General features: G+C 41.1%; 1 protein-coding gene across 7 annotated transcripts in view; it reads right to left on the bottom strand.

Moving 5' to 3' along the window:
• The window catches only part of RBMS1 (RNA binding motif single stranded interacting protein 1), a 213,470-nt gene that overhangs the window by 88,095 nt on the left and 109,275 nt on the right, over positions 1 to 16,100 (bottom strand). For 5 of the 7 annotated variants that reach the window (XM_043894576.1, XM_043894577.1, XM_043894571.1 and 2 more), the window contains exon 2: positions 4,788 to 4,963. In XM_043894576.1, coding sequence (XP_043750511.1) covers positions 4,788 to 4,963 — 176 coding nt within the window. The remainder of the gene's footprint in view (positions 1 to 4,787; positions 4,964 to 16,100) is intronic. The other 2 variants (XM_043894572.1, XM_043894575.1) reach the window with 1 other exon arrangement.

The raw sequence follows: 16,100 nt of genomic DNA, 5'->3' as shown, positions 1-16,100 counted from the left end.
CTCCATCTTTCATTAGAGCCTCAGATGAGGGTCGTGTTAACTTGACTTATGAGAGCCCCCTTCTCCAAGCCAACCTGTTGACTTGTGGCATAATTACCTTTTTGAGAAAGAGAGAAAAAGAAAACACAGAACTGTGTTTCTCTTCCACTCCAAGGGCTAGCTTCTCCTCTGAAACTAAAGAATAAACTCCAAAAGTTTTAGCTTATTATTCAGTGCTAACAATATGCTACCAACCTGCTTCTCTTTGCTCTACACCCACTCTTCCTGCTTCGGACACCAGAAGCCCCGGCTAACAAACAACAGCTAAATGACAGTTATGCACCAAGAAGAGCTCTTTGTGCTTTTTTAAACATCCAAGCATGCTCATATCTCCTGGGTCCTCTCAGAGGCCTGGAGGACACTATTATTTCCATCCTGCATGAAATCTTCCTTCTTTCTGGTTTAGCATCATCTCCTCCCTGGAAGCAACCCCAATTCCCTGGCATTGGGGTTAATGAAACAGTCTTCTGACTCCTCCCAGAACACTGCACTGATTATAACATTTACTTTATTCTGTCTCAAATTAGGGCTGGCTGTTTATGTCTGCCTCTGTTGATCTGTCCTGCTTTTTCCGCTTCGCCTTTTTAAGAGTTGCATTGTATTCAAAAGAATAAAGAAAACTTGCAGAGAACAGAAAACAAAGGGCTAGAAAATGAAAATATACTGGGTATTACAACCAGGGAATCATACTTCAAAAATATTTCCTTTTAATTAGTACTAGTAATGTTATAAGCTAAATTTAATTTCACATTTATATAAAAATCATGCTTTATTTCATTGTGAAATGAATTCAATATCTGTTGAATGAAAGGGGGGAAAACAAAAACAACTGGTTGACCAAGGACTGGTTTGGGAATGAGAGAAAGGTTATAGAAGGTAGCAAGAGTAGAAACATCTCATTTTGCCTTAATATCACTACACTGTTTTTCCTTTGGCTCAGTTGGTAAAGAATCTGCCTGCAGTACAGGAGATCTGGGTTTGATCCCTGGTTTGGGAAAATTCCCTGGAGAAGGAAATGGCAACCCGCTCCAGTAGCCTGGGAAATCCCATAGACAAAGAAGCCTGGTGGGCTATAACCCGTGGGGTCACAAGAGTCAGACACGCCTTGGCAACTAAACCACGACCACCATGAAGCTGTTGATACACTTGAGTTATGTAGACCTTTCCATGTGATGTCAATACCGCAGTAATGTCTAGCCTCAGCCAACAGAGACCCACATATCTGCCCCCACTGCAAACCAGGAAGAACTATGTACCAAACCTTGTACCAAACATTGTTTCTAAATCTTCAGGAAAAAATAGTTTGGACACAATAAAGGACTTACATCACTATGACAAGGAGTAAATTGGGTGAGTGGCAATGAGATGGAACTAGTATTTAGTGTTTCCTTCCCCCTCCCCCGACTCCCCCAAAAAGCTCCAGCAAGAGAAGGCTGGTGGTTTTTGTCAAGGTAGCCTATGGGCATTTTGTCAAATGCCCTGGCTTTCTCAGCTTTCAGGATCAGAATCTGGTATTTTCTTCTTACTTTAAGATGTAGGACTATATGTAATTAAAATGTATTCCAGCAGTTGGGATTTTGAGGAGCCAAGGGCTCAGTCATGGGGAGACAAATACGTGTTCAATTATAAATGAGTTTTGATGGTCCTAAAATGTGGACCAGTTCCTTTGCTTATATTACTCGATTTAGTTCTAATCACCACCTCATGATATAAGCATCATTTGACCCATTATACAGGCTACTGACAGAATGAGGTACTTGCTTAGCACTGTGGTAGGTAACTTGGGGATACCAAAAATTTGCCACCTTGACTACCATGATTTTATACTGTAGGTAAGAAAGCCATGAAGATGATTTGCTGTTAGCTAGGGCTGCTGAGCTGCCTTCATCACATGCTTTTAGAAAATGGACCTACTCTTGCTCTGTGTCACCTGACCACCATCACCAGAGTCACATGCCCGCCCGGTCCTCGAGGCCAGTCTCCTTCAAGTAACCTAAACTGGTGGCCGTCCAGCACGAGCCCCCTTCCTCTTGGCCATGAGGACCCTCTCTTTACGTTGTCCTGAGTCCCTCTGTAACTTGGAAAGAGGCTGCTTTTCCACCGTCATCTTTGTGTTGACATCTGCTTTTTCACCATCATTTTTTCTAACATTATAACATCTGTATATTCTACTCCAAACACAGCGTTTTAAAAATACTTTTGGTTTCTCTCTCCAGTTTTCACAACCCTCATGTCATTCTTGCCTTTAGGTTTCATGCATTGTTTGTGCATTACTGAGTCACTATTACAAATGTTCTTAGGCATCTTTTTCCATCTGTTAGATAACCCTCAAAAACATACAAGTCCTCTAGAGATTCAGATTATTTGTTTCTATTGTTGCCCCTCCTACAATTCAGCTCATCAGGTCAATTTGTAAATTATAGTCCTAAATTTTTATTTCTAATATGTATTTCCTTTTTTAGAGCTATGAGTTTACACCTATCTTTTCTGAGATGCTTCTGAAACTTTTCTAAAAACTCTCTAATTACGTCCACTGGGTTTTTTAAGCTCTAGGATGAGTCACTTTCCCATAAGGGTTCTTGTCATTTCCATGTCACCAACTAGCTATTCTTTATTGGAAACAATCAAGTCCAGAACAGGAATGCCCTTTTTTGCTCTCTCTCTACATTCTGAGACACAAAATTGTCAACAAGACAAATCTGGTACTTATTAGATGCTCTGTGTTAAATGGAATGAAGCTCTCAACAGATATTGACATAGAATTCTCTATTACTGTGTATCGTGCGTCTGTATAACACATAAAGAAAACTACCACTGGAGCTAACTATCAAACCTGGGGTTTTGCAAATGATAGGAGAAAGTAAGTGGCAAACTGTTATTGCTGCTATTGATAACAGCAAAGAGACTGATGTCTACTGATGTCTCTACATGCTGAGAAAATCCACATTCGTCAAAGAGGATGAATTATCTAGGACAGATGATCAAATGCTCTGCTGCTGCATCTGGGACACAATTTAACTCAGTTGAAAAAAAAAAAAAACAAAAAAACTTCTGGTTTAATTTTTTGAATACAGATTTACTGTACATAAAACATGGTATTACTCTATTGTGGTTGTCCAATTCTATCTTGGTGTTAAAACTCACCTTACGTGCTTCCAAACTAGCTGAAGGAAAAATCTGTCTTCTGAAATCTTGCCCCCTTCTCTTAGACCTCAAACATGTGAGGCTTATCTTGATTCTACTGTTCCCTACGAAGTTGTATTTTTAGCTCCTTAGACTTTAGGGTGCTCTATCTACCTGTAATTATGCTGCAAAAACCTAGGAAGATGCCGGTAAAGGCCAGCAGCAGACAAGATAGCAAAAGGCCTATTTGTGGTCGTGAACAGCTGCAACAGGGCAGGGCGCGCCTGGCAGAGTTCCTTCTGACTCTGGTCAGCAGGACAAACCCCAAGAGCCGGACTTGCTTTCAAAGTCATCCTGAGCACAGGACATTATTTCACTGCCCTGGAAGCAAAGGCTGCAGTCCAAGTCCAAAGGGGCTGATGAGAAGGGTAACATGGGAAAGGCCCAGGGAGGGGGCTGAGGGCGATGTCCTTCAAAAGGCTCTCTGGATCCTGACAAGCCATCTCTCACCGTCCCACACTCCTCTCTAAAAACACCACAGAGCAAAACCACCACCACTCCTGATGGAAAGCCAGATGTTACTTTTAGTTCCGGTTTGGAAACGCTGCCCAAGTAAGTTTTAAGATTTTTTTTTTTTTTTCCTTAAAGCAAGAAGTAATGAATTTATATTTTACCAGGATAACAGAAATAAGATGCTCTTAATCAGATGTTTAGAAATGGAAATACTTTTCAGGGAACAGGAAACATTCTTTAGTGGACATCCTTTTCCACAGTTACATAAAATTCCATTTGTGAAGGACCATGATTGTCTCTGGGTAAATAAAAGATGCTGCTGCATGTGCAGGATTTTATAGCTTAAAGTGATTAGAGGTATTTTTAGTCTTTATACAGTGATCCTTGCAATGTACAGTGCTTCTGGCTCCTTGGTTTAAATTAGTGCTTTCTTTCTTAGTGAGTTAATGCAATTGCAGCCAAGTAGCATATTTCTGTTCTATTCCTCGACAACATTAGCATAGAATGCACATTTCCTTTGGAACAAAGCGATACACATGTGCCCATCTCTTCCCAGGACACAACAAGGGTGGCAGCAGGAAGAGGAATAGGAACTTGAGGAATAAGAATGTCCAGAGCCGAGCGTGAGCAACTCGAAATGCAAAACTACAGGTGTGAGTGAAGACAGATCACCGCTGCCCCACTGGAATTAAGAGTTTATACACATTTAGAATTAGGTTAGATGGTAACTACCTTTCTGACAAACAGTGACAACTGAAGTTTCTCTTAAGGATGAGACCTATTGGCCCCCAGACGTGCCTCCACAAAAACAAAAGCACTCCTCAAAAGGAACCAGCCGTGTTTTCAAATAATTCATATTCTCCTTCTCATGTGCCAACAAAGGCAAATTCTACTGAGAAAATGCTCCAATTTATCTTGTTATATAGGCACCCTGTTGATGTTAATGCTGACTGAGAAAGTGTCCAAGGACTCAAAACTTAGAAACCCTGTCAGCTGTGACCGTAATGAGGATTCACAGATTTGTACTAAACCTCTCTTAAAACACAATTTACATGACTCTGTAATATGATCAAGGAGGTACTTAGGAGCTGAAAACAAGCAGCTCTGCTTACGGCTGGCACAGCTTCACCAGGTCCTGGTCCGTGGTGTTGGGGGGCAGCCCCCGGATGTAGAGGTTCGTTTTGCTCAGCTGATCCCATCCCGAGTTGCTGCTGCTGCTGCTGTTGTTATTACTGCTGGTGGTGCTGGGGCTGGGAGGGGCCATGGGGTGGGCTGGGACCAGAGACTGCTGGAAAGCAAAGACCACAGCGTTAGAATGCGCCTCGGAACCTGTACTCCGCACCGTCCAGAGGCTGCGTGATCTCCAAACCAAGATGTAAACACAGATGATCTTCAGCTACTTTACTACATACATTTTAACTTACATCTTAAAACAGATCTGTTCATTCTGCAAAAGTATCCTCTCCTTCCACATGCAATTAATAACAGGACAACTCAGCAAACTATTCTCTACATGCCCCTGAAATAAGACTAACATTTGGTAAGGTTTTCTTTACATACTTTAAGGAATACATTCAAGACTCAAAGTGAACTTGCATAAAGTTATGCAATAATATTTTAATATACAGTCATTCAGAAATCACTGGACTTTTGAAAAGGTTTTCAAATGCTGCAAAACACTTCATTGAAAGTTGCTGACAATTTTATTGAGATGATTCTTAGTGATAAAAAAAGAATACTCTTCAAGTGTCAGAAAGTTAGAGAGTTCAGTCAAGATGCTCCAATAACGAAGACTTCACCTCGTTCTAAGACAGACCCACGGCTTCTTTGAGACATCTGGACAAGATTCACAGGTCAGCTGCCTTTCGCTCTGGCTAACCTTGTGAAATTTAACTCCTGTGAGAACGGTGCAGAAGCTGGAAGCATTGCCAGGCCTGGCAGCAACCAACATTCACTTCTGTAGAGCCTGCAAGCCAGGGCTCAGTGTGGTTTTAGCCACCTAGGAAGACCGTCTGAAAATGTACTCACACCAGATAATTGTTAACCAACTGAAAGAAACCACAGTTCTCCGTCCCTGTGCCACACACCTGACCTTTGAGGAAGGGAAACGGTTCAGCGTGAGGTGCAAGTGAGCACCCCCCAAAGTGTTCTCCCAGCAAATGCTCTGCAATTTCACACCAGGACAGGAATTTTTTTACTTCACATCTTCTAAATAATAAATAAGACTAACCAACACGGTCCTAATAAAGGACATCACTGACACTGAACAACAGTTTGAAGATGTAAAATTAGTCACTAGATATGGATCAAAAATGTCAAACCTTAGGATTTTTACTACCACAAACAAGAAAATAAGGCATATCTAAGACACAATTCAATTCCACTTGATAGAGTTCAAAAAGCAGACCTCTGGCAATACATACAACCCTGCTCACCTTGTTGGCCATCTCAGCGCCCCAGGATAGATTGTCCAGTTTTGCACCACGTTTCTGCCTTGGCCATCCTAACGCCACAGTATCCTGGGGCATGGGGCTCCTCGTGGATCTAGACATGAAACATATACTATGCAGACGTTTCTTCTCACTCCCCAGGATCCTTGCTAAAATCACAGCCCAAACACCACTTTATCTCAAGGGACTGTTTTTCAAAAAGGAGTGTTGCCAGAAGGGTTAACAATAGTCAATGTATTAATGAAGGCTGAACTTGAACCAGGAACATCAGCAATGCTTAACCCCAGTGAAACCTGCCTGAGATCATATCCTATCAAATCTATTCGATTTATGCCCTTAATAAGCAGGTGAACTCAAACCCTTTCCTATGATCCCTTGTGTTTCTCTAAGAGGTAAAAACTGCTTTCCAGGTATAAACTAAGCCTTGTCTCTTGCACGGATGGCACTGCAGACCCCTATCTGGGCCACAAAGAGGTCTGTGTTCCTTCTCCAAGGTCATTCAATAAAACTGCTGGCTGATACCTGCAATCAGCCAGGTGCCCCCTCTTTCTTTCTTCAGTGAAGAGCAGAGGGGCCGGGACGTAACCCCACATCTGCCTCCCTGTCCCTAGCTTTCGATTTACACAAAGAACTGACAGCTGTAGATGATTAGCCAAGACTGAAATTTTTCTTAAATCACTTCTGATTAACGTCCAAGAACCTGGTCCTTGCCACAAACGCACTGTTTCTCCCAGTAAGACCTGGCGTGTTCAGTGTGGTAGTCGGGGAAGGAAATGTGCTCACCTGGGTAAGCCTTGCAGGGGTCTGACAGAAGCTGTGGATTTCGGGTCAATGCCCACCTCTCAGGGGGATGCCATGCAAAGCCAGTGAACCATCAGGTGTTTGAAAGACTGCATTCCAAGTTGGCCTTGGCTCTTACCTCTGCTTTTCTCTGGGGGTGGAAAGTGGAGTGCCAGGCAAGGACTTTCTATCGTTAAAAGGAACACCTGGGGGCATGATTTATCAGGAGATTTTTTTGGACATGAAGGAATAGGCTTTTATTCACATATTTGGCAGAAGTAGAACTGTGACTTACATAGCTGATCTAATATATCTTTGACAGGCCTCCCTATTTATGACAGTAATATTTTCCTACTCTGGGAAGTAGGTGGGGAGCAAATACCCTCTGGCCCTCCCCACTTACTCTTCAACTTACTCTCTGGGGGAAAGAAATCTCCTAGTATTCCAATCCCAGGTGGGAGAAGGGGGTTCCTGAATGCATCTCAAGGAGGATGACTGGTCTCTGGTGAATCCTGGTGACCAAGTTTAAATTCAAATGTATCCTAATAGCAACTGTCACAAATGGCTGATGACTAAAGAGAAGAAGCATTAAATTAGTCCAGGTTGTCAATTTTCTATTCTCTGGTGCAGAAAACTTTAGACCAAAGACTGAGTTTTTAGAACTCGTCGAAACTAAAAAGTTAAATCCTAATAAAGACTGGACACATGTCCAAAGAAGAAAATTCAAACACAATAAAGGAGTTTATTCCAAAATATTCAGAATTGGTTAATGATAACTGTAAGAGCAGGGTAATAATTACTATCACATATTGCATGTTTCATATGTGCCAGACTCTATGCCATGTGCTGTGTATGTATTATCTTACTTAATCCAAATGAGACAGATGCATTCTCGTTTTTGCATTTTGAAGATCAGGAAACTGAGTCTCAGGAGACATTAAGTAATGTGTCACAGTCACACTTTTAGTAGGTGGCAGGACTGGAATCTGAACTCAGGTCTGCTGGACAAAATGTCAAAGCCCTTAATCTGTGCCCTAAATGGCATCCAAAACACTGTCCATATCCTAAATGTGCTATTTGTATTACTTCATTTTTCTGTGCTCATCCTTCCTGCAAACTAAATGACTAAATTCCAGTTTCTCTGAAATACGATACTTAATACCATCGGTGGCTGCATTTTTAAAAAAATGTCAAAGGTGCCTTTGAGTTAATTTAATGATGACACAAGTCAGCTTGTGTTTTTTTGTTTTTTTTTTTAAGGAAATCTTTTAAAAGGTCAGTTTTAAAGATTCTACCTTATAGATCTTTTCACTAAAAGAATTCTGCAAACAACTTTGGAAAATTACAGCATGTTACAGATGAACATCAGAGTCATCATTTTAGGAAGGCTCCACTCAACTAAAGAATGAGACTCTCACTCCCAGACTGAAATACAAACCCTGACAAGTTACCTTACTTAGGACCCTGCCGATCAATTCAAAGTAATTACATTTTACAGTCACATGCCTCAACAGCATGAACAGCAAACTCAGGGAGAGAAAAAGCTTGTAAGTGGATGATACTTTGCCAAACTCCATTTTTCATTGTTGGCTGCCCTTTTACATTTTGCCTCTCAAGACCCCTAAGCTGTCCCCAAATTTGAAAAGACACCCCCCACCACCACCAACTTTTCACCCACTGGATGAAGCATGTAGACAATTTTCACAAATTCAACCTATTTATTTAAGAAACTGGATGGCTGAATGACCACCACTAAGTGATGGCTCACCCTACAAGATCCAAGAAGTCTATCCCAGTCTTCTGTGGCCTAATCTCACTGCTTCAGTTCAGGCAAACAATATACCTAGCAAACTGTCATCCAAGGGGAAAAACAAGCTAATTCAGTTTTCACAATGACATTTATTAATAACTGGGCTAACTTCTCATGCAGAGTTGATGGTGAATAATTGGGTGGCTGTTAGCAGAGCTTCTCTGCATTCCCTGTAGGAGTGGGTGTGGCATCAGCAGCAAGAGTGCTTGTCAGCACTCAGGGAGGACTTCCTGTGTGGACCACAATCAGGGAGGACTTCCTGTGTGGACAGCTCTGATGCCTCCATCAAAGCAGGAAGGCCCACTCACATCCTAAACTAAAAGACGCCTGGCACACAGCAACTATACATACGGTAAATCTATTTCACTCCCATCACATCACCCCTATTCCAACACACACTAAGAAGCCTCTTCGGTATAAATGCAAGTCTAAAAGTATTTTTTTAAAAGGATTAGCTGTGTGTGAACTAAAAATATGTTAGTAATCATGTACATTGTTGCAGATTTCTATTCAGCAAAGACAATCAAAAAGACTGGTCACTATAAATTCTATTGTCTTATTTCCTTCCTATTTCTAATAGGCTAAAGAATAGTGCTCTGACCAATTTTACAGTTGAAGTGGTTCTTCCCCCACCCCCACCTCCCCATTTAGTAACTTCCCTAAGAATACATTTTGAAGGGAAAGGAAATCTAGTACCTCCCTTTTAATTACCCTCAAGTCTTCTTTAAGGCTGTCATCCTTATAGCTGAAGATTATAGTCCATAATCCTTGTCTCCACCCTGCCACCCCTACACACACACACACACACACACACACACACACACACAGGGACAGATATACACCCACTGTCAAACAGCAGGGAGGTCTACCACTTCAACTATTTCTTTATCCAATAATCACCACAGTCATTCCTGAGAGCAGACTGGAGTCACAGACATTATCATTTCTCCAGGAAACAGTATAATATCAAGCCTGGCATGAACAGAGCACTATACAAAGGCACTGTCTACCAGAATAGCTCCATACACTGGTTCTTCTCTCTAAACTTTCAATATGTAAAGGGAATTTAATAATTTAAGGGAATTATGCAATGGGACGGGGTGGGGCACGGGGAGCATGTGAATGGGCCAATTTTCACCACCGTCAGGGCATCTTTGTTGGTTTGTGTCCTTTTAGACATCTGAGTGGCTCCAAAAGGGCTAGGAATAATGGCTGAGAAAGAAAGTTTCTGGCACAGGCAGCTGGGAAAGTACACAGCTGAGAAGTGGGAGGTGAGTTAGTGAGAGATGAGAAGCTGGTCAGGAAGCAGATGTTCTTCCGGGTGGGCCAGGAGGCGAAAGGACGGCACCGGCAGTAACTAAGAACAATGGCACCCCTTCACACATGCAAGGTCTTACTCACCATCCATCACGTGGGAAGGGGGACAAATGGGCAGATATCAGTTAATCCCACTGGATGCCAGGATATCAAAGCTTAAGATCACAAAGCTAATTAGCTAATGAACTGGCTCTCACACTGTCACTGTCCCTTGTTTGGAAACAAACTTTGTAGCCTCGAACTATGAAACTGAGCAATAGGTTATTCAGTATTTTCCAGTATTATCCAGGTTATTCAGCTGGATTATGTCTGGTGAAGCAAAGAGGTTCATGTTATTATGTGAGCTAAAAGTAAAAATTTCTAAGACTTCATAATTAATATTCTCTAAGATACCTATCAAATCTGATCCTTAAGTGTAAAGTTGCAATCTCTACCTAGAAATCTCTTAAATCCTCAATCTCTTTACCTAAGCATCGTTCTCTTAAGCTTTGGATAAAAAAAATAAATAAATTTAAGATGTGCACTGAAATTTTAAAATGTACCATTCTGATGATTGATATGGACAATGGAGGAAGTGAATGCATGTGTGGCAGCCAGGACAGGTGGGAAATCTCTGAATCTCCCTTTCAGTTTTGTTGTAAACCTAAAACTGCTTTAAAAAAAAGAAAAAGTCTTTAATAAGCAAAAAAATCAACATTAAGATATCAGACTGAAGGTATTAAATATGTTATTCACCAGAAAACTGTGAGGGGCCTATGACAATGGGCTCAAAACTTCCTTACCAGAAAGCACATTCATTAGGAAGGAAAAGCTTTTAACAGTGGGCTCCTGGCCTTATCTGCCCTTAACTGCATCACGTTTAATGGTGTGACATGGTATGGTTTCTAAAAATAGTTACAGTTCAACCAAGGCAAGATCAGGGATGAAAGGGCCTGGGGCAGAAAGGTTGAAGAAGGCTTCACCAAGGGGGTAGATGGCTAAGTGAGCTGAATATTAATGGCAAGTCATTAAAAACAGAGGAAGGGCAGTTCTGAAAGGGATGGGTGTGCCAGGAGAGAAGTGCCAACAAAGATTCAGAAAGGATGGCTCATTCTTCATGAAAGCCAGGGAAAAGACCAACCCTGGTTGGCTCAAGGGTATGCCAGAACAGGGTGATGTCTGCGGAGGAGAAGGGACAGGGGGATGACACTAGAAAGGCAGCAAGATTACCTAGAAATCATACAGAATATGGACATAACGTCACACATGACTGCTCAGTCTCACAGGGAGAAAACAAAATTTAAATGATAAACGAAGAGCATAGCTTGTGGAAAACATAAAACAAAGGAAATTCTTCCCCCTCCTCTCTATAAAAAGGTATACAGGCACGAAAAATGACTGAATGGAAAAATATCTGGATTCCAATCTTGTCTTGGCCAGTAACTGGAATGTCATCTCTGGACCTCACAGTTCCTTGCCTGGGAAATGAGCAAGTTGGACTGGCTGATTTCTAAGCTTCCCTCCACTTCCAGATTCTAAGGCTGGATAATGCTTCTTGCTGTCTCCAGCTAAGGTGTGTCACGACCAAACTTAGCCAGGTTCCTGGTACTCTTATTTACCTGTGCCACTAGCTGAGAAATGGAGTAAGGGGTTGAATTAGCAAACCCGAGAAGCTACAAGTGCAGCTAAACGCCAGACAGGAGTCACACTGTGGTCCCAACTCCCTACATCACTCAGGCCAAGCACAGAGTCCCTATTAGTCACAGATGTTTATGAGGAAATACTATAAACATGGAAGCTATACTAAGATTAAAACTAAAGTTTAAACAAATTTTAGAAATTTTTAAAATATAATATTCAGAGTTCTTAGAGCCAGGGTGATCTTACAGCAAAAATATTATAGCTGAAATTGCCTTAATAATGTCGACCTGAGACTTTATGTTGGTTAATAGCCTCATATCTCTGTTTCAATAGGTAATCAGTAAAAAGCTGCATTTCATGTTCTATTTAATCTCACGTATAAAATATTGCAAAATCTCACGTATTTTGCAATAGCTCCAAAATCACCCTAAAAGAAAGTTCCTAACAACCAGCTATGTTCCACACAGTAAACAAAAAATCCTGCCAAACTGCAGGTACAAAACGGATTACTCTTCTGGATTCTGAAAGCAGGTGCATGGAGTATTTTTACTCTCATTCTGGGTCTCAAATGAAGAATTTTCAAATCCACACCCATTATGTTCCTCGACACAGAGCCCTGTGAAGGGACAAGAACAGACTCTTCCTTTTTACACAAAATAAACTGAAAAAAGGAAACCTCCTAAGGGAAGTGCAGGGTTACCTTTATCATGACAGCTCAGACACCTCTGCAAAGCCTGAATTTCCTGCTTCACCCCAATGAAGTGAGCATGCCATCATGGACAACTTCCTTCCATCTGTTTTTAAAAGTCTATGTACACTACAGTTTGTATCTTCTAGCATTTCTTGTAAGTAAAGAATTATCGCTGAGATTGCAAAGTCCTCAGGGTGGAAACTACCTATTTAAAAATATACTTTCTTCACACTATACAATACTTACTGAAAGTACTGTAAAGTGATTAACTAAACATAAAGTTAAAAAAGTGATTATGAGCCAGCTTACCCCAAAAAAAAACCCCAAATGAATTTATTCAAGGTATTTTTTTTTTTTTTCAAGATGCAAAGGGACATGTGAATAAGCTGGGAGTATTATGGGTTTCACAAATTAGCCCCTGGAGAAAAAAGCATTATCTCTACTTTCAGGAAACTGAACAAATATCTGAAATCTTCCCATAATAATCATTAAAAAAAGAAAAGAAATCTTATCTGACAGTGTTGTGATTTGTATACAGTCAAAGTAAAACATCAACAGGGAAAAAAAAATTGAGTTAATACAACTCAAAAAAATTAACAGTCACATTTATTTCTCTTTCATGGCACAATGCAGCAGTTTACATCTGACGCAATACAGATAATTAGTGTTAAGGACAGCTCTTTATTATGTATCTCTGTGTATGTATCTGACCTGTCTGTGAGCAGAGGGAGGATACAGATGATTGTCTCTGAGATACACTGTCTTGAGATAGAAAAGCACAAGGGCTTTTTCCCCCCTTTTGCCCGAGATCCACCTAACAATTAACTTTTGGCCTGAGATTGAAATCCTGCATACACATACAGGCACAGACATTTAAAACTGAAACAAAAATACTGTGAAATAGTTACTGTCTTTTACCACAGACAACGTACCCTTATACTATATTTTCTTGTCTATTTCCTTGAATAAGAAATACTGGCAGCAACCTACTAAATTGATTTCAGACCCCACTAACATTGCCACTTGTGGGTTACAAAACAGTAACATTTCTCAAACTCTGTTGTGCTCAGGAATCATCTGCATTGTTAAAATGCAGATTTTGACACAGCCATTTGGGTAGAGCCAAGATTCTGCAGTTCTAGCAAGCTTCTTTCTGGGTGTTGCCCATGCACAAGGCAGGAATCAAGGCAATGTGTACTCTTGGCGAGAAAGAATGCATTTTGGAAAGGCCCCTTGCCAGCTTTAAGAAGGAGCAAGGCTTACCTAGCCACAAAATAAGATGAAAACCTCTGTTCTTCTGCTTTGCAGAGCTGAGAGAGGCATCAGAGATCATGCAGTCCAGTAATTCTCAACCGGAAGTATAAGGGAAACTTAAAAGATGGGTCAGGAGTGGAGACAGGGGCAGTGTTTTTTTTATCCAAGACCTGACTGTTAAAGTGTTGATAAACATGGATCTAATTCAATGTTACTTTTCAGGAAACCCCTCTGAGGTCCAGAAATGTCAAAGCATATGCACGTCCAATGTCATACAGCTAATTCAAGGCAGAACCAAGTCTCTCTTCCCGTCAGTGCTGTCAAAAGGCACCAGCCTTATTTGCCATAAGTGCTGCAGCAATTATGACAGTACACGCCAAGTTTTCTCAATGAGTCTTGTAAAGAAAAATTGATATGCTAGTCCTATTAAGGCATCATAGAAAAAGGGTATATTTTGTACTGCTTCTGATACATGTCATATTTTAAATGGCTTACCTAGCTGTCCATGTGTATGCTAGACAACCAGTTTCCCACTTACCACCCCCCCCAAAAAGAAATCTCACAGTATCTATTAAACTTATCATTCAAAAATCCCTAAAAAAATTCTGTGAATGCTACCATTTTTATTTTCATGTCTATATTAAAAATTTGTGACTAACACAATCAGTATCTGGACCATCTACAAGGAGATAAACAAATCAAACAGATGAATTAGAGCAGTTTGCTGCCTTGCTGTCAGAGAAGTACATTCAGGGTCAACTGGCAATTGAATAAGCTTAGATTAAAACCCTCTGAAAAATCACTAGAATTGTCTGCCCACTGTCTAGTTCCTCTATGTATGTCACAAATTCACTCACTTAAAGCAAACAACTTCAACCTTCAGTTTTCTTACAAAGAAAACAGAGATTTGTGAGGTTCTCCTTTCATGTGTTCCAGTGTTTGGTTTTATCCCAAAGCTTCACAATGGTTATACTCATATAATTCACTAAGATGAGTAGGTTTTCCTTTAGAAGCCCTAAAAGTTGGGAGAAACCTACTCCCAGCAGCTCACCAGTATACTTAAAAGAACTATATCTCTTTTGACCTGGTAGGCATTTCTCTACTTTTTTGCAGGGACAATTTTCTTCTACATTGCATTTCTCTTGTATATTTGAATATCTATTGGGCTTCCCTGGTGGCTCAGGTGGTAAAGAATCCACCTGCAATGCAGGAGACCCAGGTTTGATCCCTGGGTGGAAGAGATCCCCTGGAGAAGGAAGTGGCAACCCACTCCAATATTCTTGCCTGGAAAAACCCATGGACAGAGAAGCCTGGCAGGCTATAGTCCACAGGGTCACAAAGAGTTGGACGACTTAGCCACTAAACCAGCACTGCTTCCAGCAGCCTGGAGACTCTCCTCTGTCTTGTGGAGCCAGCCCACCTACCACTGCTGTCTCATCACTTCAGGACTGATGGTATCAGCCCTGGGGTACCTGGGGGCCTTGATAGGAAATGGACCCAAATTCTGGCAAGGTCCACACCTCTCTTCATCATTTCTGAAGTGGATAAACTAATCCACATCTTAATTCTGCAGTAAGTGGAATGTGGGAAATGGTTTCAGTATTTATGCAAACCAGACACGACTCCTTTCTCAAAAGAAAAATTATTTCATAATACTCTTTGTTTAAAGTACCAAGTTGTTGCCCAAGAAAAAAAAAAGTGAACCTATTAATCTTCCTGAAGACCTTTTTATTTTCTGTTGCTCAAGTTAATCACAAAGCATCCATTCATCTGAAACTGATTGAAAACTGAAAACTTCGGAGGGAGGTTCTTTTCCAAGAAACCCTGGACGGTAGGAATCAAGTTCTAACTCTCGGTAGAAAGGAGACCTGGAACTTCTATGAGTTTGAAGGGCCGGGTGTGGGGGTCACATCTCCCCCAGCAGCAAAGGTCTTAGTTATTCCATTGTGTTTTCCCATCCCCCTTTCTTCTCATTTAGTTTCACTATACGAGCATATACCCTTTACCTTTTCAACATAAAAATCAAATATGCGATCTTTCATTCTCAATCATAACCCCAGATTAATCTAACTTATTAGTGACAAGTACCCAAAGTGGGCTATGTAAATCTCTGCCCTTCTAAATGCACAAGAAAATTGACACCATTTCTTCCCATCCATCAACAAGGAAGTACTATTATAAAAACATTTATGAAGACAATTGTACCTAAATGGAAATTGGCTTCAGGAGACTCCACACTCAGTGGCCAGGAAGGAGGGAGCAGCTCTCTGCACCCACCCCATCTAATTCATAGCAGCCAATGAGCAGTGCCAGCCCAGGAAAGGGAGGGTGAACCCCTGCCCCGGACAGAGCAGACAGGAAAGGTTCAGGTGTGACCCGCAGCCACCTAGGATCTCCTAGGCTCTCCGAACTGTGTGAACACAAAGCAGCAGCTGAGGAACTTCTGAGAACCTGTGCGTTACCAAATCATTTTGTTGAAACAGAAAAAAAAAAAAAATGCAAG

Source organism: Cervus elaphus, chromosome 33 (genome assembly GCF_910594005.1).
Source record: "Cervus elaphus chromosome 33, mCerEla1.1, whole genome shotgun sequence".
In the NCBI taxonomy this organism is placed as follows: Eukaryota; Metazoa; Chordata; class Mammalia; order Artiodactyla; family Cervidae; genus Cervus; species Cervus elaphus.
Note: the sequence above shows the minus strand (reverse complement) of the source record. Positions and strands in the feature narration are given on the sequence as shown.